Source organism: Somniosus microcephalus, unplaced genomic scaffold, assembly GCF_052327205.1.
Source record: "Somniosus microcephalus isolate GS21.2 unplaced genomic scaffold, FLI_Smic_1.0 unresolved_chr2, whole genome shotgun sequence".
Taxonomy (NCBI): Eukaryota; Metazoa; Chordata; class Chondrichthyes; order Squaliformes; family Somniosidae; genus Somniosus; species Somniosus microcephalus.
In genome coordinates, this window is record NW_028225180.1 from 9177118 (window position 1) to 9203383 (window position 26266).

The 26266-nt window shown below is 57.2% G+C and overlaps 1 protein-coding gene across 1 annotated transcript in view; it reads right to left on the bottom strand.

Annotated features, from left to right (window-relative positions):
• Positions 1–26266, bottom strand: part of LOC147092080 (uncharacterized) — a 93014-nt gene that overhangs the window by 16638 nt on the left and 50110 nt on the right. The window contains exons 2-5 of the mRNA XM_085975823.1: positions 22438–22629; positions 20833–20952; positions 15931–15987; positions 4294–4419 (exon numbers count right to left, since the gene is read on the bottom strand). Coding sequence (XP_085831949.1) covers positions 4294–4419; positions 15931–15987; positions 20833–20952; positions 22438–22629 — 495 coding nt within the window. The remainder of the gene's footprint in view (positions 1–4293; positions 4420–15930; positions 15988–20832; positions 20953–22437; positions 22630–26266) is intronic.

Sequence of the window (26266 nt, forward strand, 5' to 3'; positions counted from 1 at the left end):
GATGATGTCACAAGGAGGCAGGATTATTGGGATGAGGTCACAAGGAGGCGGGGTTACTGGGATGATGTCAGAAGGAGGCGGGGTTACTGGGATGATGTCAGAAGGAGGCAGGGTTACTGGGATGATGTCAGAAGGAGGCGGGTTAGTGGGATGATGTCAGAAGGAGGCGGGGTTACTGGGACGTTGTCACAAGGAGGTAGGATTACTGGGATGATGTCACAAGGAGGCGGGGTTACTGGGAAGATGTCAGAAGGAGGCGGGGTTACTGGGATGATGTCAGAAGGAGGCGGGGTTACTGGGATGATGTCAGAAGGAGGCGGGGTTAGTGGGATGATGTCAGAAGGAGGCGGGATTACTGGGATGATGTCAGAAGGAGGCGGGATTACTGGGATGATGTCAGAAGGAGGCGGGATTACTGGGAAGATGTCAGAAGGAGGCGGGATTACTGGGATGATGTCAGAAGGAGGCGGGATTACTGGGAAGATGTCAGAAGGAGGCGGGATTACTGGGATGATGTCAGAAGGAGGCGGGATTACTGGGATGATGTCAGAAGGAGGCGGGGTTACTGGGATGATGTCACAAGCAAGTAGGATTACTGGGATGATGTCAGAAGGAGGCGGGATTACTGGGATGATGTCACAAGGAGGCGGGATTACTGGGATGATGTCAGAAGGAGGTAGGATTACTGGGATGATGTCACAAGGAGGCGGGATTACTGGGATGATGTCACAAGGAGGCAGGATTACTGGGATGATGTCAGAAGGAGGCGGGGTTATTGGGATGATGTCAGAAGGAGGCGGGATTACTGGGATGATGTCAGAATGAGGTGGGATTACTGGGATGATGTCAGAAGGAGGCGGGGTTATTGGGATGATGTCACAAGGAGGCGGGGTTACTGGGATGATGTCATTCAAGGAGGGGGGACTGATGGGATGATGTCACTCAAGGAGGCGGGACTGATGGGATGATGTCACAAGGAGGCAGGATTACTGGGATGATGTCACAAGGAGGCGGGGTTACTGGGATGATGTCAGAAGGAGGCGGGGTTACTGGGATGATGTCAGAAGGAGGCGGGGTTACTGGGATGGTGTCAGAAGGAGGCGGGGTTACTGGGATGATGTCAGAAGGAGGCGGGGTTACTGGGATGATGTCACAAGGAGGCAGGATTATTGGGATGAGGTCACAAGGAGGCAGGATTACTGGGATGATGTCAGAAGGAGGCGGGGTTACTGGGATGATGTCAGAAGGAGGCGGGGTTACTGGGATGATGTCAGAAGGAGGCAGGGTTACTGGGATGATGTCAGAAGGAGGCGGGGTTAGTGGGATGATGTCAGAAGGAGGCGGGGTTACTGGGATGATGTCACAAGGAGGCAGGATTACTGGGATGATGTCACAAGGAGGCGGGGTTACTGGGATGATGTCAGAAGGAGGCGGGGTTACTGGGATGATGTCAGAAGAAGGCGGGGTTACTGGGATGATGTCAGAAGGAGGCGGGGTTAGTGGGATGATGTCAGAAGGAGGCGGGATTACTGGGATGATGTCAGAAGGAGGCGGATTACTGGGATGGTGTCAGAAGGAGGCGGGATTACTGGGATGATGTCAGAAGGAGGCGGGATTACTGGGAAGATGTCAGAAGGAGGCGGGATTACTGGGATGATGTCAGAAGGAGGCGGGATTACTGGGATGATGTCAGAAGGAGGCGGGGTTACTGGGATGATGTCACAAGCAAGTAGGATTACTGGGATGATGTCAGAAGGAGGCGGGATTACTGGGATGATGTCACAAGGAGGCGGGATTACTGGGATGATGTCACAAGGAGGCGGGATTACTGGGATGATGTCACAAGGAGGCGGGATTACTGGGATGATGTCACAAGGAGGCAGGATTACTGGGATGATGTCAGAAGGAGGCGGGGTTATTGGGATGATGTCAGAAGGAGGCGGGATTACTGGGATGATGTCAGAATGAGGCGGGATTACTGGGATGATGTCAGAAGCAGGCGGGGTTACTGGGATGACGTCACAAGGAGGCGGGGTTACTGGGATGATGTCATTCAAGGAGGGGGGACTGATGGGATGATGTCACTCAAGGAGGCGGGACTGATGGGATGATGTCACAAGGAGGCAGGATTACTGGGATGATGTCACAAGGAGGCGGGGTTACTGGGATGATGTCAGAAGGAGGCGGGGTTACTGGGATGATGTCAGAAGGAGGCGGGGTTACTGGGATGATGTCAGAAGGAGGCGGGGTTACTGGGATGATGTCAGAAGGAGGCGGGGTTACTGGGATGATGTCACAAGGAGGCAGGATTATTGGGATGAGGTCACAAGGAGGCAGGATTACTGGGATGATGTCAGAAGGAGGCGGGGTTACTGGGATGATGTCAGAAGGAGGCGGGGTTACTGGGATGATGTCAGAAGGAGGCAGGGTTACTGGGATGATGTCAGAAGGAGGCGGGGTTAGTGGGATGATGTCAGAAGGAGGCGGGGTTACTGGGACGTTGTCACAAGGAGGTAGGATTACTGGGATGATGTCACAAGGAGGCGGGGTTACTGGGATGATGTCAGAAGGAGGCGGGGTTACTGGGATGATGTGAGCAGGAGTCGGGGTTACTGGGAGGATGTCAGAAGGAGGCGGGGTTAGTGGGATGATGTCAGAAGGAGGCGGGATTACTGGGATGATGTCAGAAGGAGGCGGGATTACTGGGATGATGTCAGAAGGAGGCGGGATTACTGGGAAGATGTCAGAAGGAGGCGGGATTACTGGGATGATGTCAGAAGGAGGCGGGATTACTGGGAAGATGTCAGAAGGAGGCGGGATTACTGGGATGATGTCAGAAGGAGGCGGGATTACTGGGATGATGTCAGAAGGAGGCGGGGTTACTGGGATGATGTCACAAGCAAGTAGGATTACTGGGATGATGTCAGAAGGAGGCGGGATTACTGGGATGATGTCACAAGGAGTCGGGATTACTGGGATGATGTCACAAGGAGGCGGGATTACTGGGATGATGTCACAAGGAGGCGGGACTACTGGGATGATGTCACAAGGAGGCAGGATTACTGGGATGATGTCAGAAGGAGGCGGGGTTATTGGGATGATGTCAGAAGGAGGCGGGATTACTGGGATGATGTCAGAATGAGGCGGGATTACTGGGATGATGTCAGAAGGAGGCGGGGTTACTGGGATGATGTCACAAGGAGGCGTGGTTACTGGGATGATGTCATTCAAGGAGGGGGGACTGATGGGATGATGGCACTCAAGGAGGCGGGACTGATGGGATGATGTCACAAGGAGGCAGGATTACTGGGATGATGTCACAAGGAGGCGGGGTTACTGGGATGATGTCAGAAGGAGGCGGGGTTACTGGGATGATGTCAGAAGGAGGCGGGGTTACTGGGATGATGTCAGAAGGAGGCGGGGTTACTGGGATGATGTCAGAAGGAGGCGGGGTTACTGGGATGATGTCAGAAGGAGGCAGGGTTACTGGGATGATGTCAGAAGGAGGCGGGGTTAGTGGGATGATGTCAGAAGGAGGCGGGGTTACTGGGATGATGTCACAAGGAGGCAGGATTACTGGGATGATGTCAGAAGGAGGCGGGGTTACTGGGATGATGTCAGAAGGAGGCGGGGTTACTGGGATGATGTCAGAAGGAGGCGGGGTTACTGGGATGATGTCAGAAGGAGGCGGGGTTAGTGGGATGATGTCAGAAGGAGGCGGGATTACTGGGATGATGTCAGAAGGAGGCGGGATTACTGGGATGATGTCAGAAGGAGGCGGGATTACTGGGATGCTGTCACAAGGAGGCGGGATTACTGGGTTGATGTCACAAGGAGGCGGGGTTACTGGGATGATGTCAGAAGGAGGCGGGAATACTGGGATGATGAGGGATGGATGGTCCAGGACTGAGATTTGGGACAGGCTCGCTCCCGGGTCGGGAAGCTCATCCGATAAACCCCGCCCCCAACCCCAAGCACCGGGCGGCGGGCAGTCACTCGGTACCGCAGGAATCTCGGGCTGCGACTGGTTAACTCACCTCAGTCACCTCCGCCGCCCCCCCCCCAACCCCGGTTACCCAGCAACACCAGCCAGTCGCCCGGCGAGGCAGGAAGCTGTAACGGGCTGAGGCCAGCCTGCAGCGCCACCCCTGGAGCAAAGCATGAACAGCGGGTGTGACAGGCGCCGTGACCGAGCCGCCCACTGAAGGCAAAGGGGCCGTGAGCGTTACCGGGGACACCAGCAACCCCGGCTTTCTGTCTCTATCTCGACGCAGATCAGACATTCCTACTCACAGTCCGTCTGGAGTGGTAGCAGTAGTAGCCATAACAAGAGTAGAATTCAATCGTCAAGGCGTAGAGAATGATGGCGGGGAGGCAGGCCAAGCTGTTGATGATGTTCATGATTAAACAGGCGATGGTCTGCGGAGGAAACCACATTTCAAAGCTCTTGTGATTCACTTTTAAAAGGAATTCCGTTCTATAGCGCCTTCCACAGCCTCAGCCCAAAAGCTCTTCACAGCCGATGAACTGATTTTTTTGGAAGGGCTCACTTGGTGAAAAGTAAGATCCCACAAACTGCGTGCCCGCCTGAGGGAGCGCTGCATTGTCGGAGGGCCAGTACTGAGGGAGCGCTGCTCTGTCGGAGGGGGCAGTACTGAGGGAGCGCTGCTCTGTCAGAGGGGGCAGTACTGAGGGAGCGCCGCACTATCGGAGAGTCAGTACTGAGGGAGCGCTGCACTGTCGGAGAGGCAGTACTGAGGGAGCGCTGCTCTGTCAGAGGGGGCAGTACTGAGGGAGCGCTGCTCTGTCGGAGGGGCAGTACAGAGGGAGCGCTGCACTGTCGGAGAGGCAGTACTGAGGGAGAGCTGCTCTGTCGGAAGGGGCAGTACTGAGGGAGCGCTGCTCTGTCGGAGGGGGCAGTACTGAGGGAGCGCTGCTCTGTCAGAGGGACAGTACTGAGGGAGTGCTGCACTGTCAGAGGGGCAGTACTGAGGGAGTGCTGCACTGTCGGAGGGTGAGTACTGAGGGAGCGCTGCACTGTCGGAGGGGCAGTACTGAGGGAGAGCTGCACTGTCGGGGGGGCAGTACTGAGGGAGCACTGCACAGTCGGAGAGGCAGTACTGAGGGAGCGCTGCACTGTCGGAGAGGCAGTACTAAGGGAGCGCTGCACTGTCGGGGGGGCAGTACTGAGGGAGTGCTGCACTGTCGGGGGGGCAGTACTGAGGGAGCACTGCACTGTTGGAGAGGCAGTACTGAGGGAGCGCTGCACTGTCGGAGAGGCAGTACTAAGGGAGCGCTGCACTGTCGGAGGGGCAGTACTGAGGGAGCGCTGCACTGTCGGAGGCGCAGTACTGAGGGAGTGCTGCACTGTCGGAGGGGCAGTACTGAGGGAGCACTGCACTGTCGGAGGGGCAGGACTGAGGGAGCGCTGCACTGTCGGAGGGGCAGTACTGAGGGAGCGCTGCACTGACGGAGGGACAGTACTGAGGGAGCGCTGCACTGTCGGAGGGGCAGTACTGAGGGAGAGCTGCTCTGTCGGAGGGGCAGTAATGAGGAGCGCTGCAGTGTCGGAGGGGCAGTACTGAGGGAGTACTGCACTGTCGGAGAGGCAGTACTGATGGAGAGCTGCACTGCCGGAGGGGCAGTAGTGAGGGAGTGCTGCACTGTTGGAGGGGCAGTACTGAGGGAGCGCTGCACTGTTGGAGGGGCAGTACTGAGGGAGCGCTGCAGTGTCGGAGAGGCAGTACTGAGGGAGCGCTGCACTGTCGGAGGGGCAGTACTGAGGGAGCGCTGCACTGTCGGAGGGGCAGTACTGAGGGAGCGCCGCACTGTCGGAGGGTCAGTACTGAGCGGGTGCTGCACTGTCAGAGAGGCAGTACTGAGGGAGCGCCGCACTGTCGGAGAGGCAGTACTGAGGGAGCGCTGCACTGTCGGAGAGGCAGTACTGAGGGAGCGCTGCACTGTCGGAGGGGCAGTACTGAGGGAGCGCTGCACTGTTGGAGGGGCAGTACTGAGGGAGAGCTGCACTGTCGGAGGGGCAGTACTGAGGGAGCGCTGCACTGTCGGAGGGGCAGTACTGAGGGAGCGCTGCACTGTTGGAGGGACAGTACTGAGGGAGCGCTGCACTGTCGGAGGGGCAGTACTGAGGGAGCGCTGCACTATCGGAGGGGCAGTACTGAGGGAGCGCTGCACTGTCGGAGGGGCAGTACTGACGGAGTGCCGCACTGTCGGAGGGGCAGTAATGAGGGTGCGCTGCACTGTCGGAGGGGCAGTACTGAGGGAGAGCTGCACTGTCGGGGGGGCAGTACTGAGGGAGCACTGCACAGTCGGAGAGGCAGTACTGAGGGAGCGCTGCACTGTCGGAGAGGCAGTACTAAGGGAGCGCTGCACTGTCGGGGGGGCAGTACTGAGGGAGTGCTGCACTGTCGGGGGGGGCAGTACTGAGGGAGCACTGCACTGTTGGAGAGGCAGTACTGAGGGAGCGCTGCACTGTCAGAGAGGCAGTACTAAGGGAGCGCTGCACTGTCGGAGGGGCAGTACTGAGGGAGCGCTGCACTGTCGGAGGGGCAGTGCTGAGGGAGCACTGCACTGTCGGAGAGGCAGTACTGAGGGAGCGCTGCACTGTCGGAGGGGCAGTACTGAGGGAGCGCTGCAATGTCGGAGGCGCAGTACTGAGGGAGCGCTGCACTGTCGGAGGGGCAGTACTGAGGGAGCGCTGCACTGTCGGAGGGGCAGTACTGAGGGAGCGCTGCACTGTCGGAGGGGCAGTACTGAGGGAGCGCTGCACTGACGGAGGGACTGTACTGAGGGAGCGCTGCACTGTCGGAGGGGCAGTACTGAGGGAGTGCTGCACTGTCGGAGAGGCAGTACTGAGGGAGCGCTGCTCTGTCAGAGGGGGCAGTACTGAGGGAGCGCTGCTCTGTCGGAGGGGCAGTACTGAGGGAGCGCTGCACTGTCGGAGAGGCAGTACTGAGGGAGCGCTGCTCTGTCGGAAGGGGCAGTACTGAGGGAGCGCTGCTCTGTCGGAGGGGGCAGTACTGAGGGAGCGCTGCTCTGTCAGAGGGACAGTACTGAGGGAGTGCTGCACTGTCAGAGGGGCAGTACTGAGGGAGTGCTGCACTGTCGGAGGGTGAGTACTGAGGGAGCGCTGCACTGTCGGAGGGGCAGTACTGAGGGAGAGCTGCACTGTCGGGGGGGCAGTACTGAGGGAGCACTGCACAGTCGGAGAGGCAGTACTGAGGGAGCGCTGCACTGTCGGAGAGGCAGTACTAAGGGAGCGCTGCACAGTCGGGGGGGCAGTACTGAGGGAGTGCTGCACTGTCGGGGGGGCAGTACTGAGGGAGCACTGCACTGTTGGAGAGGCAGTACTGAGGGAGCGCTGCACTGTCGGAGAGGCAGTACTAAGGGAGCGCTGCACTGTCGGAGGGGCAGTACTGAGGGAGCGCTGCACTGTCGGAGGCGCAGTACTGAGGGAGCGCTGCACTGTCGGAGGGGCAGTACTGAGGGAGCACTGCACTGTCGGAGGGGCAGGACTGAGGGAGCGCTGCACTGTCGGAGGGGCAGTACTGAGGGAGCGCTGCACTGACGGAGGGACAGTACTGAGGGAGCGCTGCACTGTCGGAGGGGCAGTACTGAGGGAGAGCTGCTCTGTCGGAGGGGCAGTAATGAGGAGCGCTGCAGTGTCGGAGGGGCAGTACTGAGGGAGTACTGCACTGTCGGAGAGGCAGTACTGATGGAGAGCTGCACTGCCGGAGGGGCAGTAGTGAGGGAGTGCTGCACTGTTGGAGGGGCAGTACTGAGGGAGCGCTGCACTGTTGGAGGGGCAGTACTGAGGGAGCGCTGCAGTGTCGGAGAGGCAGTACTGAGGGAGCGCTGCACTGTCGGAGGGGCAGTACTGAGGGAGCGCTGCACTGTCGGAGGGGCAGTACTGAGGGAGCGCCGCACTGTCGGAGGGTCAGTACTGAGCGGGTGCTGCACTGTCGGAGAGGCAGTACTGAGGGAGCGCCGCACTGTCGGAGAGGCAGTACTGAGGGAGCGCTGCACTGTCGGAGAGGCAGTACTGAGGGAGCGCTGCACTGTCGGAGGGGCAGTACTGAGGGAGCGCTGCACTGTTGGAGGGGCAGTACTGAGGGAGAGCTGCACTGTCGGAGGGGCAGTACTGAGGGAGCGCTGCACTGTCGGAGGGGATGTACTGAGGGAGCGCTGCACTGTCGGAGGGACAGTACTGAGGGAGCGCTGCACTGTCGGAGGGGCAGTACTGAGGGAGCGCTGCACTATCGGAGGGGCAGTACTGAGGGAGCGCTGCACTGTCGGAGGGGCAGTACTGACGGAGTGCCGCACTGTCGGAGGGGCAGTACTGAGGGTGCGCTGCACTGTCGGAGGGTGAGTACTGAGGGAGCGCTGCACTGTCGGAGGGGCAGTACTGAGGGAGAGCTGCACTGTCGGGGGGGCAGTACTGAGGGAGCACTGCACAGTCGGAGAGGCAGTACTGAGGGAGCGCTGCACTGTCGGAGAGGCAGTACTAAGGGAGCGCTGCACTGTCGGGGGGGCAGTACTGAGGGAGTGCTGCACTGTCGGGGGGGGCAGTACTGAGGGAGCACTGCACTGTTGGAGAGGCAGTACTGAGGGAGCGCTGCACTGTCAGAGAGGCAGTACTAAGGGAGCGCTGCACTGTCGGAGGGGCAGTACTGAGGGAGCGCTGCACTGTCGGAGGGGCAGTGCTGAGGGAGCACTGCACTGTCGGAGAGGCAGTACTGAGGGAGCGCTGCACTGTCGGAGGGGCAGTACTGAGGGAGCGCTGCAATGTCGGAGGCGCAGTACTGAGGGAGCGCTGCACTGTCGGAGGGGCAGTACTGAGGGAGCGCTGCACTGTCGGAGGGGCAGTACTGAGGGAGCGCTGCACTGTCGGAGGGGCAGTACTGAGGGAGCGCTGCACTGACGGAGGGACTGTACTGAGGGAGCGCTGCACTGTCGGAGGGGCAGTACTGAGGGAGAGCTGCACTGTCGGAGAGGCAGTACTGAGGGAGCGCTGCTCTGTCAGAGGGGGCAGTACTGAGGGAGCGCTGCTCTGTCGGAGGGGCAGTACTGAGGGAGCGCTGCACTGTCGGAGAGGCAGTACTGAGGGAGCGCTGCTCTGTCGGAAGGGGCAGTACTGAGGGAGCGCTGCTCTGTCGGAGGGGCAGTACTGAGGGAGCGCTGCTCTGTCAGAGGGGCAGTACTGAGGGAGTGCTGCACTGTCAGAGGGGCAGTACTGAGGGAGTGCTGCACTGTCGGAGGGTGAGTACTGAGGGAGCGCTGCACTGTCGGAGGGGCAGTACTGAGGGAGAGCTGCACTGTCGGGGGGCAGTACTGAGGGAGCACTGCACAGTCGGAGAGGCAGTACTGAGGGAGCGCTGCACTGTCGGAGAGGCAGTACTAAGGGAGCGCTGCACTGTCGGAGGGGCAGTACTGAGGGAGCGCTGCACTGACGGAGGGACAGTACTGAGGGAGCGCTGCACTGTCGGAGGGGCAGTACTGAGGGAGAGCTGCACTGTCGGAGGGGCAGTACTGAGGGAGCTCTGCAGTGTCGGAGGGGCAGTACTGAGGGAGTACTGCACTGTCGGAGAGGCAGTACTGATGGAGAGCTGCACTGCCGGAGGGGCAGTAGTGAGGGAGTGCTGCACTGTTGGAGAGGCAGTACTGAGGGAGTGCTGCAATGTTGGAGGGGCAGTACTGAGGGAGCGCTGCAGTGTCGGAGAGGCAGTACTGAGGGAGCGCTGCACTGTCGGAGGGGCAGTACTGAGGGAGCGCTGCACTGTCGGAGGGGCAGTACTGAGGGAGCACTGCACTGTTGTAGAGGCAGTACTGAGGGAGCGCTGCACTGTCAGAGAGGCAGTACTAAGGGAGCGCTGCACTGTCGGAGGGGCAGTGCTGAGGGAGCACTGCACTGTCGGAGAGGCAGTACTGAGGGAGCGCTGCACTGTCGGAGGAGCAGTACTGAGGGAGCGCTGCAATGTCGGAGGCGCAGTACTGAGGGAGCGCTGCACTGTCGGAGGGGCAGTACTGAGGGAGCGCTGCACTGTCGGAGGGGCAGTACTGAGGGAGCGCTGCACTGTCGGAGGGGCAGTACTGAGGGAGCGCTGCACTGACGGAGGGACAGTACTGAGGGAGCGCTGCACTGTCGGAGGGGCAGTACTGAGGGAGAGCTGCACTGTCGGAGAGGCAGTACTGAGGGAGCGCTGCTCTGTCAGAGGGGGCAGTACTGAGGGAGCGCTGCTCTGTCGGAGGGGCAGTACTGAGGGAGCGCTGCACTGTCGGAGAGGCAGTACTGAGGGAGCGCTGCTCTGTCGGAAGGGGCAGTACTGAGGGAGTGCTGCTCTGTCGGAGGGGGCAGTACTGAGGGAGCGCTGCTCTGTCAGAGGGGCAGTACTGAGGGAGTGCTGCACTGTCAGAGGGGCAGTACTGAGGGAGTGCTGCACTGTCGGAGGGTGAGTACTGAGGGAGCGCTGCACTGTCGGAGGGGCAGTACTGAGGGAGAGCTGCACTGTCGGGGGGGCAGTACTGAGGGAGCACTGCACAGTCGGAGAGGCAGTACTGAGGGAGCGCTGCACTGTCGGAGAGGCAGTACTAAGGGAGCGCTGCACTGTCGGAGGGGCAGTACTGAGGGAGCGCTGCACTGACGGAGGGACAGTACTGAGGGAGCGCTGCACTGTTGGAGGGGCAGTACTGAGGGAGAGCTGCACTGTCGGAGGGGCAGTACTGAGGGAGCGCTGCAGTGTCGGAGGGGCAGTACTGAGGGAGTACTGCACTGTCGGAGAGGCAGTACTGATGGAGAGCTGCACTGCCGGAGGGGCAGTAGTGAGGGAGTGCTGCACTGTTGGAGGGGCAGTACTGAGGGAGCGCTGCACTGTTGGAGGGGCAGTACTGAGGGAGCGCTGCAGTGTCGGAGAGGCAGTACTGAGGGAGCGCTGCACTGTCGGAGGGGCAGTACTGAGGGAGCGCTGCACTGTCGGAGGGGCAGTATTGAGGGAGCGCCGCACTGTCGGAGGGTCAGTACTGAGCGGGTGCTGCACTGTCGGAGAGGCAGTACTGAGGGAGCGCCGCACTGTCGGAGAGGCAGTACTGAGGGAGCGCTGCACTGTCGGAGAGGCAGTACTGAGGGAGCGCTGCACTGTCGGAGGGGCAGTACTGAGGGAGCGCTGCACTGTTGGAGGGGCAGTACTGAGGGAGCGCTGCACTGTTGGAGGGACAGTACTGATGGAGCGCTGCACTGTCGGAGGGGCAGTACTGAGGGAGCGCTGCACTATCGGAGGGGCAGTACTGAGGGAGCGCTGCACTGTCGGAGGGGCAGTACTGACGGAGTGCCGCACTGTCGGAGGGGCAGTACTGAGGGAGCGCTGCACTGTCGGAGGGTGAGTACTGAGGGAGCGCTGCACTGTCGGAGGGGCAGTACTGAGGGAGAGCTGCACTGTCGGGGGGGCAGTACTGAGGGAGCACTGCACAGTCGGAGAGGCGGTACTGAGGGAGCGCTGCACTGTCGGAGAGGCAGTACTAAGGGAGCGCTGCACTGTCGGGGGGGCAGTACTGAGGGAGTGCTGCACTGTCGGGGGGGCAGTACTCAGGGAGCACTGCACTTTTGGAGAGGCAGTACTGAGGGAGCGCTGCACTGTCAGAGAGGCAGTACTAAGGGAGCGCTGCACTGTCGGAGGGGCAGTACTGAGGGAGCGCTGCACTGTCGGAGGGGCAGTACTGAGGGAGCACTGCACTGTCGGAGAGGCAGTACTGAGGGAGCGCTGCACTGTCGGAGGAGCAGTACTGAGGGAGCGCTGCAATGTCGGAGGCGCAGTACTGAGGGAGCGCTGCACTGTCGGAGGGGCAGTACTGAGGGAGCGCTGCACTGACGGAGGGACAGTACTGAGGGAGCGCTGCACTGTCGGAGGGGCAGTACTGAGGGAGAGCTGCACTGTCGGAGGGGCAGTACTGAGGGAGCGCTGCAGTGTCGGAGGGGCAGTACTGAGGGAGTACTGCACTGTCGGAGAGGCAGTACTGATGGAGAGCTGCACTGCCGGAGGGGCAGTAGTGAGGGAGTGCTGCACTGTTGGAGGTGCAGTACTGAGGGAGCACTGCACTGTCGGAGGGGCAGTACTGAGGGAGCGCTGCAGTGTCGGAGAGGCAGTACTGAGGGAGCGCTGCACTGTCGGAGGGGCAGTACTGAGGGAGCGCTGCACTGTCGGAGGGGCAGTACTGAGGGAGCGCCGCACTGTCGGAGGGTCAGCACTGAGCGGGTGCTGCACTGTCGGAGAGGCAGTACTGAGGGAGCGCCGCACTGTCGGAGAGGCAGTACTGAGGGAGCGCTGCACTGTCGGAGGGGCAGTACTGAGGGAGCGCTGCACTGTCGGAGTGGCAGTACTGAGGGAGCGCTGCACTGTCGGAGGGGCAGTACTGATGGAGAGCTGCACTGTCAGAGGGGCAGTACTGAGGGAGCGCTGCACTGTCGGAGGGGCAGTACTGAGGGAGCGCTGCACTGTCGGAGGGGCAGTACTGAGGGAGCACTGCACAGTCGGAGGGGCAGTACTGAGGGAGCGCTGCACTGTTGGAGGGACAGTACTGAGGGAGTGCTGCACTGTCGGAGGGGCAGTACTGAGGGAGCGCCGCAGTGTCGGAGGGGCAGTACTGAGGGAGCGCCGCACTGTCGGAGGGGCAGTACTGAGGGAGCGCTGCACTGTCGGAGGGGCAGTACTGACGGAGTGCCGCACTGTCGGAGGGGCAGTACTGAGGGAGCGCCGCACTGTCGGAGGGGCAGAACTGAGGGAGCGCTGCACTGTCGGAGGGGCAGTACTGAGGGAGTGCTGCACTGTCGGAGGGGCAGTACTGAGGGAGTGCCGCACTGTCGGAGGGGCAGTACTGAGGGAGCGCTGCACTGTCGGAAGGGCAGTACTGAGGGAGCGCTGCACTGTCGGAGCGGCAGTACTGAGGGAGCGCTGCAGTGTTGGAGGTGCCGTCTTTTGGATGAGACGTTAAACCGAGGCCCTGTCTGCCCTCTCAAATTGGATGCAAATGATCCCACGGCCACCATTGGAAGAAGAGCGTGTGAAGTTCCCCCCGATTCCTGGACCGAATATTCATCCATCCACCAACACCACTAAAAACACAGATTATCTGCTTATGATCAGATTGCTGCTCATGGGAGCTTGCTGTGCACAAATTGGCTGCCGTGTTTCCTCCATCGCAACAATGTCTGACACTTCAAAAAAAGTATTTCAACGGCTGTGAAGGCTTCGGTACATCCTGAGAATTATAGAATGATACAGCACTGAAGGAGGCCATTCGGCCCATTGTTCCTGTGCCAGCTCTTTGAAGGAGCTATCCGATTAGTCCCACACTCCCCCCCGCTCTTTCCCCACAGCTCTGCCAATTTCCCCTTCAAGTATTTATCCAATTCCTCTGTCAAAAGTTACTATTGAATCTGCTTCCACCAGCCTTTCAGTCAGAGCGTTCCAGATCACAACAAAATGTTTCCTCGTTTGCCAATCACCTTAAAACTGTGTCCTCTGGTTACCGACCCTCCTGCCACTGGAAACAGTTTCTCCTTATTTAGTCCATCAAAACCCCTCATGATTTTGAACACCTCCATTAAATCTCCCCTTAACCTTCTCTGCTCTAAGGAGAACAATCCCAGCTTCTCCAGTCTCTCCATGTAACTGAAGTCCCTCATCCCTGGTACCATTCTGGTCAATCTCCCCTTAACCTTCTCTGCTCTAAGGAGAACAATCCCAGCTTCTCCAGTCTCTCCACACAACTGAAGTCCCTCATCCCTGGAACCATTCTGGTCAATCTCCCCTTAACCTTCTCTGCTCTAAGGAGAACAATCCCAGCTTCTCCAGTCTCTCCACATAACTGAAGTCCCTCATCCCCTGGAACCATTCTGGTCAATCTCCCCTTAACCTTCTCTGCTCTAAGGAGAACAATCCCAGCTTCTCCAGTCTCTCCACATAACTGGTCCCTCATCCCCGGTACCATTCTGGTCAATCTCCCCTTAACCTTCTCTGCTCTAAGGAGAACAATCCCAGCTCCTCCAGTCTCTCCACGTAATTGAAGTCCCTCATCCCTGGTACCATTCTGGTCAATCTCCCCCTTAACCTTCTCTGCTCTAAGGAGAACAATCCCAGCTTCTCCAGTCTCCCCACAGAACTGAAGTCCCTCATTCCTGGTACCATTCTGGTCAATCTCCCCTTAACCTTCTCTGCTCTAAGGAGAACAACCCCAACTTTTCCCAATCTCTCCAAATGTTAGTTATCCCTGGTTTCCCAATTGTTAGTTATCTCCAAGTTCCTCCCTCAACCAACACCACTTCATTCATAGAAACATAGAAGATAGGAGCAGGAGTAGGCCATTCGGCCCCTCGAGCCTGCTCCACCATTCAATGAGATCATGGCTGATCATCCATATTCAGTACCTTGTCCCTGCCTTCTCCCCATATCCCTTGATCCCTTTAGCCTTAAGAAATATATCCAACTCCTTCTTGAATATATTTAATGAATTGGCCTCTACTGCCTTCTGTGGTAGAGAATTCCACAGGTTCACCACTCTCTGGGTGAAGAAATTCCTCCTCATCTCAGTCATAAATGGCTTACCCCTTATCCTTAGACTGTGACCCCTGGTTCTGGACTCCCCGACCATCGGGAACATCCTTCCTGCATCTAGTCTGTCTAGTCCTGTTAGAATTTTATGAGTTTCAATGAGATCCCCTCTCATTCTTCTAAACTCCAGTGAGTAAAAGCCCAATCAACCCAATCTCTCCACATACGTCATTCCTGCCATCCCAGGTATCAGCCTGGTGAATCTTCGCTGCACTCCTTCCATGGCAAGAACATCCTTCCTCAGATAAGGCGACCAAAACTGCACACAATACTCAAGATGTGATCTTACCAAGGCCCTGTACAACTGCAGCAAGACATCCTTGTTCCTGTACTCAAACCCTCTCGCTATGAGGGCCAACATACCATTTGCCTTCTTAACCGCCTGCTGCACCTGCATGCTTACCTTCAATGACTGGTGCACAAGGACACCCAGGTCTCGTTGTACTTCCCCTTCTCCCAATCTATTGCCATTCAGATAATAATTTGCCTTCCTGTTTTTGCCACTAAAGTGGATAACCTCGCATTTATCCATGTTATATTGCACCTGCCATGCATCTGTCCAATCACCCAACCTGTCCAAATCATACTGGAGTTTCTCGGCATCCTCCTCACAGTACACATGCCCACCCAGCTTTGTGTCATCTGCAAACTTGGAGATATTACATCTAGTTCCCTCGTCTAGATCATTAATATATATTGTGAATAGCTGGGGTCCTAGGACCGATCCCTGCGGTACCCCACTAGTCACTGCCTGCCACTCGGAAAAAGACCCGTTTATTCCAACTCTTTGCTTCCTGTCTGCCAAACAGTTCTCTATCCAAGTCAGTACCTTACCCCCAATCCCATGTGCCTTATCTTTACACGCTAATCTCTTATGCGGGACCTTGCTCTTTGTGGGATCTTGCTGTGGGCCGTTCCTTCATCGTCGCTGGGTCATAATCCTGGAACTCCCTCCCTAACAGCACTGTGGGAGTACCTTCACCACACGGACTGCAGTGGTTCAAGAAGGCGGCTCACCACCACCTTCTCAAGGGGCAATTAGGGATGGGCAATAAATGCCGGCCTTGCCAGCCACGCCCACATCCCAGGAACGAATTGAAAAAAAATTGGCCGCTGCCTTTGCCTGTATTACAACAGTGGCTGCTCTTCAAGAAGTGCCGGGTTGGACCCTTGAGGGTGTGAAAGGCACTCTATAAAAAGGGAGCTCTTTCTGTCACAGCAGGCATCTGAGAGCATCGGCAAATACACGTTTATATCATCATATATTTATCTGATGGGACGCTCAGTCTAATCTCTTCGTTCCAACACTTACCAAAGGAGGTTGCGGTGAATTTCGCACTGTGAGAGCCAGCATTCCTGCAACTGTGGACTTTTAAGAAACACCTTTCATTAGACAATCACGCACACAAGCGTGCAGCAATACAACATCAATCTCTGCCCGAGTGGGTCTTCCCGTGGCATTGCTCATGGGTTGTGCCGCTCTGGAGCCTGATTACCACCTTAGGCTGCCAACCCGGGCTGTCCCTTTAAGACCACTGCCAAAGTGAGACGTCTGCACTGTGACGTCTGCAGTTTGACGTCTGCACTGTGACGTCTGCAGTTTGACATCTGCAGTTTGACGTCTGCACTGTGATGTCTGGCGTGTGATGCCTGCACTGTGACGTCTGGAGTGTGGCGTCCGCACTGTGATGTCTGGAGTATGATGTCTGGAGTATGACGCCTGCACTGTGACATCCGTACTGTGACGTCCGGAGTGTGATGTCTAGAGTGCCTGCACTGTGACATCTGGAGTGTGACGTCTGGAGTGTGACGCCTGGAGTGTGACGTCCGCACTGTGATGTCTGGAGTGTGATGTCTGGAGTGTGACATCCGTACTGTGACGTCTGGAGTGTGATGTCTAGAGTGCCTGCACTGTGACATCTGGAGTGTGACGTCTGGAGTGTGACGTCCGCACTGTGATGTCTGGAGTGTGATGTCTGGAGTATGATGTCTGGAGCATGACGCCTGCACTGTGACATCTGGAGTGTGATGTCTGGACTGTGACATCCGTACTGTGACGTCCGGAGTGTGATGTCTAGAGTGCCTGCACTGTGACATCTGGAGTGTGACGTCTGGAGTGTGACGTCCGCACTGTGATGTCTGGAGTGTGATGTCTGGAGTGTGACGTCTGGAGTGTGACGTCCGCACTGTGATGTCTGGAGTGTGATGTCTGGAGTGTGACGTCTGGAGTGTGACGTCCGCACTGTGATGTCTGGAGTGTGATGTCTGGAGTGTGACGTCTGGAGTGTGACGTCTGCACTGTGATGTCTGGAGTGTGATGTCTGGAGTATGATGTCTGGAGCATGACGCCTGCACTGTGACATCTGGAGTGTGATGTCTGGACTGTGACATCCGTACTGTGACGTCCGGAGTGTGATGTCTAGAGTGCCTGCACTGTGACATCTGGAGTGTGACGTCTGGAGTGTGACGTCCGCACTGTGATGTCTGGAGTGTGATGTCTGGAGTGTGACGTCTGGAGTTTGACGTCTGCACTGTGACGTCTGGAGTGTGACGCCTGCACTGTGATGTCTGGAGTGTGATGTTTGGAGTGTGATGTCTGGAATGTTAGATAGCGAGAGATAGCTAGAGAGATGGATAGAGAGAGAGAGAGGTAGATAGATAGATAGATAGATAGATAGCGAGAGAGTGAGAGATAGATAGAGAGATAGACAGAAAGACAGACAGACAGACAGACAGACAGACAGATAATCCCCTCACCTCCTACTTTGCCTGCAGTCAGGACCATTCGCCCTCCCTTCCACTCTCCCCCTCTGTTCTCCCTCTTCTCATTCTCTTCCGGTCCCATTGCTCCCTCCCCACTCTCCCCTTCTCACCCCCTCCGATCTTCCCCTGCCCTTTTCCCTTTTTCCTCACTCTGTTTCGCCACCTTCCCCTCTTCCTATTCCCTTCCTCTCCCATTGCCTCCTTCCTTGCCTCCTCTTGTCCTCTCCCCCTCCCATTCTCTCCATCCACTTCACTCTACCTCCTCCTCTTCCCCTCTCCTACTGACTTCTCTGTCTCCGTCCTGTCCCCTCCTCTATTCCTCCCCTTCTCCCCCCCTTCCCCCGTCGCTTTCATTTCTTCCCCTCCCCTCTCCCCATTGCCCTCCTCCCTCATCTCCTCCTCCCCTCCCCTCTCCTCCTTCCCCACAATACCCCCTTCCACATGGCTTCTATTACCCTTCTTGAGCTAAAACTAACAAGTTAGCCTTGACATCCGCATGTACATTGATATAGCGCCTTTAACATAATAAAACATCCCAAGGCACTTCACAGGAGCGATTATCAAACTAAATTTTACACCGAGCCACATAAGGGGATATTAGGACAGGTGACCAAAACCTTGGCCAATGAGGTCGTTTTTAAAGAGCATCTTAAAGAAGGAGAGAGGCGGAGAGGTTTGGGGAGGGAATTCCAGAGTCTAGGGCCCAGGCAGCTGAAGGCACGGCCGCCAGTGGTGGAGCGATTAAAATCGGGGGTTGTGCAAGAGGACTGAATAGGGGGAGTGCATAAATCTTGGCAGGTTGTAGGGGCTGGAGGAGGTTACAGAGATAGGGAGGGTTGTAGGGGCTGGAGGAGGTTACAGAGATAGGGAGGGTTGTAGGGCTGGAGGAGGTTACAGAGATAGGGAGGGTTGTAGGGTTGGAGGAGGTTACAGAGATAGGAGGGTTGTAGGGCTGGAGGAGGTTACAGAGATAGGAAGGGTTGTAGGGGCTGGAGGAGGTTACAGAGATAGGGAGAGTTGTAGGGCTGGAGGAGGTTACAGAGATAGGGAGGGTTGTAGGGGCTGGAGGAGGTTACAGAGATAGGGAGGGTTGTAGGGGCTGGAGAAGATTACAGAGCTAGGGAGGGTTGTAGGGGCTGGAGAAGATTACAGAGCTAGGGAGGGTTGTAGGGGCTGGAGGAGGTTACAGAGATAGAGAGGGTTGTAGGGGCTGGAGGAGGTTACAGAGATAGGGAGGGTTGTAGGGGCTGGAGGAGGTTACAGAGATAGGGAGGGTTGTAGGGGCTGGAGGAGGTTACAGAGATAGGGAGGGTTGTAGGGGCTGGAGGAGGTTACAGAGATAGGGAGGGTTGTAGGGGCTGGAGGAGGTTACAGAGATAGGGAGGGTTGTAGGGCTGGAGGAGGTTACAGAGATAGGGAGGTTTGTAGGGCTGGAGGAGGTTACAGAGATAGGGAGGGTTGTAGGGCTGGAGGAGGTTACAGAGATAGGGAGGGTTGTAGGGGCTGGAGGAACTTACAGAGATAGGGAGGGTTGTAGGGGCTGGAGGAGGTTACAGAGATAGGGAGGGTTGAGGGGCTGGAGGAGGTTACAGAGATAGGGAGGTTGTAGGGCTGGAGGAGGTTTCAGAGATAGGGAGGATTGTAGGGACTGGAGGAGGTTACAGAGATAGGGAGGGTTGTAGGGCTGGAGGAGGTTTCAGAGATAGGGAGGATTGTAGGACTGGAGGAGGTTTCAGAGATAGGGAGGGTTGTTGGGCTGGAGGAGGTTACAGAGATAGGGAGGGTTGTAGGGCTGGAGGAGGTTACAGAGATAGGGAGGGTTGTCGGGCTGGAGGTGGTTACAGAGATAGGGAGGGTTGTAGGGCTGGAGGAGGTTACAGAGATAGGGAGGGTTGTACGGTTGGAGGAGGTTACAGAGATAGGGAGGGTTGTGGGGCTGGAGGAGGTTACAGAGATAGGGAGGGTTGTAGGGCTGGAGGAGATTACAGAGATAGGGAGGGTTGTAGGGCTGGAGGAGGTTACAGAGACAGGGAGGGTTGTAGGGGCTGGAGGAGGTTACAGAGATAGGGAGGATTGTAGGGCTGGAGGAGGTTACAGAGATAGGGAAGGTTGTAGGGCTGGAGGAGGTTACAGAGATAGGGAGGGTTGTAGGGCTGGAGGAGGTTACAGAGATAGGGAGGGTTGTAGGGGCTGGAGGAGGTTACAGAGATAGGGAGGGTTGTAGGGGCTGGCGGAGGTTACAGAGATAGGGAGGGTTGAGGGGCTGGAGGAGGTTACAGAGATAGGGATGATTGTAGGACTGGAGGAGGTTTCAGAGATAGGGAGGGTTGTTGGGCTGGAGGAGGTTACAGAGATAGGGAGGATTGTAGGACTGGAGGAGGTTACAGAGATAGGGAGGGTTGTTGGGCTGGAGGAGGTTACAGAGATAGGGAGGATTGTAGGGACTGGAGGAGGTTACAGAGTTAGGGAGGGTTGTCGGGCTGGAGGAGGTTTCAGAGATAGGGAGGATTGTAGGACTGGAGGAGGTTACAGAGATAGGGAGGGTTGTTGGGCTGGAGGAGGTTACAGAGATAGGGAGGGTTGTAGGGCTGGAGGAAGTTACAGAGATAGGGAGGGTTGTAGGAGCTGGAGGAGGTTACAGAGATAGGGAGGGGTGTAGGGGCTGGAGGAGGTTACAGAGATAGGGAGGGTTGTAGGTCTGGAGGAGGTTACAGAGATAGGGAGGGTTGTAGGGGCTGGAGGAGGTTACAGAGATAGGGAGGGTTGTAGGGGCTGGAGGAGGTTACAGAGATAGGGAGGGGTGTAGGGGCTGGAGGAGGTTAGAGAGATAGGGAGGGTTGTAGGGCTGGAGGAGATTACAGAGATAGGGAGGGTTGTAGGGCTGGAGGAGATTACAGAGATAGGGAGGGTTGTAGGGGCTGGAGGAAATTACAGAGATAGGGAGGGTTGTAGGGGCTGGAGGAGGTTACAGAGATAGGGAGGGGTGTAGGGGCTGGAGGAGGTTAGAGAGATAGGGAGGGTTGTAGGGCTGGAGGAGATTACAGAGATAGTGAGGGTTGTAGGGCTGGAGGAAATTACAGAGATAGGGAGGGTTGTAGGGGCTGGAGGAGGATACAGAGATAGGGAGAGGGTCAAGGGCCATGGAAGGATTTGAAAACGAGGATGGCGAATCTTACAATCGAGGCGTGGCAGGACCGGGAGCCAGTGAAGGTCGGCGAGCACAGGAGTGGGAGCGATGGGCGAAGGGGACTTGGGGCGAGTTGGGATACGGGGCTAACGGGAGTTTTGGATGAGCTGAAGTTTGCGGAGGTTGGAAGGTGTGAGACCGGCCAGGAGAACGTTGGAGCCTGGAGTTGACCAAAGCCATGAAGCAGATGTTGGACATTGTCAGTTGGTTTAACACCCGTCGTATTTAATTCAAGGGCAGATTAATATTGTGCCATGTACTTACAAACAGCCCAGTCCACCAGGGGGTCCCAAGCATTATGACAAAGCTCACGTACCATCTTGATAGGAGAACGATTAGAAGACCCAATAGGACACTCAAAGCCCCTGACATCGCCTGCATGAACTGTGGAAACAAAGTCATTAAGACATACGTTGAATCTGATCGTGCAGAAGGAGGCCATTCGGCCCATCATGCCTGTGCCGGCTCTTTGAGAGACCTGTCCAATTTCGTCCCACTCTCCCCGACCCTGCTCTATCCCCCAAAGCCCTGCAAATGCTTTTCCAATTCCTCTTTAGAAAGCTACTCTTGAATCTGCTCTCACTGCCCTTTCAGGCAGAGCGTTCCAGATCACAACAACTCGCTGCATAAAAACAAATCTCTCCTCATCTCCCCCTCTGGTTCTTTAGCCTCTTCAATCTGTGTCCTCTGGTTACCGACCCTCCTGCCACTGGAAACAGTTTCTCCTTATTTACTCTATCAAAACCCTTCATGATCTTGAACACCTCTATCAAATCTCCCCTTAACCTTCTCTGCTCTAAGGAGAACAATCCCAGCTTCTCCAGTCTCTCCACGTAACTGAATTCCCTCATCCCTGGTACCATTCTGGTCAATCTCCCCTTAACCTTCTCTGCTCCAAGGAGAACAATCCCAGCTTCTCCAGTCTCTCCACGTAACTGAAGTTTCTCATCCCCTGGTACCATTCTGGTCAATCTCCCCTTAACCTTCTCTGCTCTAAGGAGAACAATCCCAGCTTCTCCAGTCTTTCCACGTGACTGAAGTCCCTCATCCCTGGTACCATTCTGGTCAATCTCCCCTTAACCTTCTCTGCTCTAAGGAGAACAATCCCAGCTTCTCCAGTCTCTCCACGTAACTGAAGTCCCTCATCCCTGGTACCATTCTGGTCAATCTCTTCCTGAACCTTCTCTGCTCTAAGGAGAACAATCCCAGCTTCTCCAGTCTCTCCACGTAACTGAAGTCCCTCATCCCTGGTACCATTCTGGTCAATCTCTTCCTGAACCTTCTCTGCTCTAAGGAGAACAATCCCAGCTTCTCCAGTCTCTCCACATAACTGAAGTCCCTCATCCCTGGAACCATTCTGGTCAATCTCCTCTTAACCTTCTCTGCTCTAAGGAGAACAATCCCAGCTTCTCCAGTCTTTCCACATAACTGAAGTCCCTCATCCCTGGAACCATTCTGGTCAACCTCCCCTTAACCTTCTCTGCTCTAAGGAGAACAACCCCAGCTTCTCCAGTCTCACCACGTGATTGAAGTCCCTCATCCCTGGTACCATTCTGGTCAATCTCCCCTTAACCTTCTCTGCTCTAAGGAGAACAATCCCAGCTTCTCCAGTCTCTCCAAGTAACTGAAGTCCCTCATCCCCTGGTACCATTCTGGTCAATCTCCCCTTAACCTTCTCTGCTCTAAGGAGAACAATCCCAGCTTCTCCAGTCTCTCCACATAACTGAAGCCCCTCATCCCCTGGTACCATTCTGGTCAATCTCCTCTCGCACCCTCTCCAAGGCCTTGACATCCTTCCTAAGGTACTGTGCCCACGGCGGACAGGGGAAACACTTTTCCCTCTTTCTCTTCACTCCAGGCGACACCTACCCCCAAACTCTTCAGTTTCCTTCTCAGCTTCTCCTCCTCCTCAGACGATGCCGGCGGGAATCCGGCCGACATGTAGGTGCCGGGGGGAAGGTGAGCAGCAGTGAAAAAATCCGGGAACGCCATGTTCTCGTAAATGGGTTCGGTGATGGGCAATGGTTCATTCTTCTCAGGAGCGTCCATTGAGGGGCCGGCCTGAAACGGTCCAAAGAAAACGGTCAAGGGAAGCAAAGCAGTCGGCAAACACTGGCTTTATGACCCTGCTCGCCTCACAGGTCCAAAGGTCGTGGGTTCGAACTCCACCCTTCCCCAGCCCCACCGCCGCATTCCTGAGACTTTGAGCCCCGGAATCCCAGAGCGACTCAACACCCCAACACCCCCGGGTCATCAGTACTGAGGGAGGGCTGCACTGTCGGAGGGTCATCAGTACTGAGGGAGCGCCGCACTGTCGGAGGGGCAGTACTGAGGGAGGGCTGCACTGTCGGAGGGTCATCAGTACTGAGGGAGCGCCGCACTGTGGGAGGGGCAGTACTGAGGGAGCGCCGCACTGTCGGAGGGGAAGTACTGAGGGAGGGCTGCACTGTCAGAGGGTCATCAGTACTGAGGGAGCGCCGCACTGTCGGAGGGGCAGTACTGAGGGAGCGCTGCACTGTGGGAGGGACAGTACTGAGGGAGCGCCGCACTGTCGGAGGGGCAGTACTGAGGGAGCGCTGCACTGTGGGAGGGGCAGTACTGAGGGAGCGCCGCACTGTCGGAGGGGCAGTACTGAGGGAGGGCTGCACTGTCGGAGGGTCATCAGTACTGAGGGAGCGCCGCACTGTCGGAGGGGCAGTACTGAGGGAGCGCTGCACTGTGGGAGGGGCAGTACTGAGGGAGCGCCGCACTGTTGGAGGGGCAGTACTGAGGGAGCGCCGCACTGTCAGAGGGGCGGTACTGAGGGAGCGCTGCACTGTCGGAGGGGCAGTACTGAGGGAGCGCTGCACTGTTGGAGGGGCAGTACTGAGGGAGTGCTGCACTGTCGGAGGGGCAGTGCTGAGGGAGCGCTGCACTGTCGGAGGGGCGGTACTGAGGGAGCGCTGCACTGTCGGAGGGGCGGTACTGAGGGAGCGCTGCACTGTCGGAGGGGCAGTACTGAGGGAGCGCCGCACTGTCGGAGGGGCAGTACTGAGGGAGTGCCGCACTGTCGGAGGGGCGGTACTGAGGGAGCGCTGCACTGTCGGAGGGGCGGTACTGAGGGAACGCTGCACTGTCGGAGGGGCAGTACTGATGGAGTGCCGCACTGTCGGAGGGGCAGTACTGAGGGAGCGCTGCACTGTCGGAGGGGCAGTACTGACGGAGCGCTGCACTGTCAGAGGGGCAGCACTGAGGGAGCGCTGCACTGTCGGACGGGCAGTACTGAGGGAGCGTTGCACTGTCAGGGGGGGGTGGTACTGAGGGAGCACTGCACTGTCAGAGGGGCAGCACTGAGGGAGCGCTGCACTGTCGGAGGGGCAGTACTGAGGGAGCGCCGCACTGTCGGAGGGGCTGTACTGAGGGAGTGCCGCACTGTCGGAGGGGCGGTACTGAGGGAGCGCTGCACTGTCGGAGGGGCGGTACTGAGGGAACGCTGCACTGTCGGAGGGGCAGTACTGATGGAGTGCCGCACTGTCGGAGGGGCAGTACTGAGGGAGCGCTGCACTGTCGGAGGGGCAGTACTGACGGAGCGCTGCACTGTCAGAGGGGCAGCACTGAGGGAGCGCTGCACTGTCGGAGGGGCAGTACTGAGGGAGCGCTGCACTGTCGGAGGGACGGTACTGAGGGAGTGCTGCACTGTCGGAGGGGCGGTACTGAGGGAGCGCTGCACTGTCGGGGAGGGCGGTACTGAGGGAGCGCTGCACTGTCAGAGGGGCAGTACTGAGGGAGCACTGCACTGTCGGAGGGCAGTACCGAGGGAGCGCTGCACTGTCGGAGGGGCAGTACTGAGGGAGCGCTGCACTGTCGGAGGGCAGTACTGAGGGAGCACTGCACTGTCGGAGAGGCAGTACTGAGGGAGCGCAGCACTGTCGGAGGGGCAGTACTGATGGAGCGACACACTCCCCGGGGACACCCTGTAAATACTGACACTCTCCCCGGGGACACCCTGTAAATACTGACACACTCCCCGGGGACACCCTGTAAATACTGACACACTCCCCGGGGACACCCTGTAAATACTGACACACTCCCCGGGAGCACCCTGTAAATACTGACACACTCCCCGGGGACACCCTGTAAATACTGACACACTCCCCGGGGAACACCCTGTAAATACTGACACACTCCCCGGGGACACCCTGTAAATACTGACACACTCCCCGGGAACACCCTGTAAATACTGACACACTCCCCGGGAACACCCTGTAAATACTGACACACTCCCCGGGACACATTGTAAATACTGACACACTCCCCGGGGACACCCTGTAAATACTGACACACTCCCCGGGAACACCATGTAAATACTGACACACTCCCCGGGAACACCCTGTAAATACTGACACACTCCCCGGGGAACACCCTGTAAATACTGACACACGCCCCTGGGACACCCTCTAAATACTGACACACTCCCCGGGGACACCCTGTAAATACTGACACACTCCCCGGGGACACCCTGTAAATACTGACACACTCCCCGGGGACTCCCTGTAAATACTGACACACTCCCCGGGGAACACACTGTAAATACTGACACGCTCCCCGGGGACCCCCTGTAAATACTGACACGCTCCCCGGGGACACCCTGTAAATACTGACACACTCCCCGGGAACACCCTGTAAATACTGACACGCTCCCCGGGGACACCCTTTAAATACAGACACACTCCCCGGGGACACCCTGTAAATACTGACACAATCCCCAGGAACACCCTGTAAATACTGACACACTCCCCGGGGACACCCTGTAAATACTGACACACTCCCCGGGAACACCCTGTAAATACTGACACACTCCCCGGGGACACCCTGTAAATACTGACACACTCCCCGGGAACACCCTGTAAATACTGACACACTCCCCGGGAACACCCTGTAAATACTGACACACTCCCCGGGAACACCCTGTAAATACTGACACACTCCCCGGGAACACCCTGTAAATAATGACACACTCCCCGGGGACACCCTGTAAATACTGACACACTCCCCGGGAACACCCTGTAAATACTGAAACACTCCCCGGGAACACCCTGTAAATACTGACACACTCCCCGGGGACACCCTGTAAATACTGACACACTCCCCGGGGACACCCTGTAAATACTGACACACTCCCCGGGGAACACAATGTAAATACTGACACACTCCCCGGGAACACCCTGTAAATACTGAAACACTCCCCGGGGAACACAATGTAAATATTGACACACACCCCGGGGACACCCTGTAAATACTGACACACTCCCCGGGGACCCACTGTAAATACTGACACACTCCCCGGGAACACCCTGTAAATACTGGCACACTCCCCGGAGACACCCTGTAAATACTGACACACTCCCCGGGGACGCCCTGTAAATACTGACACACTCCCCGGGAACACCCTGTAAATACTGACACACTCCCCGGGGAACATCCTGTAAATACTGACACACTCCCCGGGGACACCCTGTAAATACTGACACACTCCCCGGGAACACCCTGTAAATACTGGCACACTCCCCGGAGACACCCTGTAAATACTGACACACTCCCCGGGGACACCCTGTAAATACTGACACACTCCCCGGGGACACCCTGTAAATACTGACACACTCCCCGGGAACACCCTGTAAATACAGAAACACTCCCCGGGAACACCCTGTAAATACTG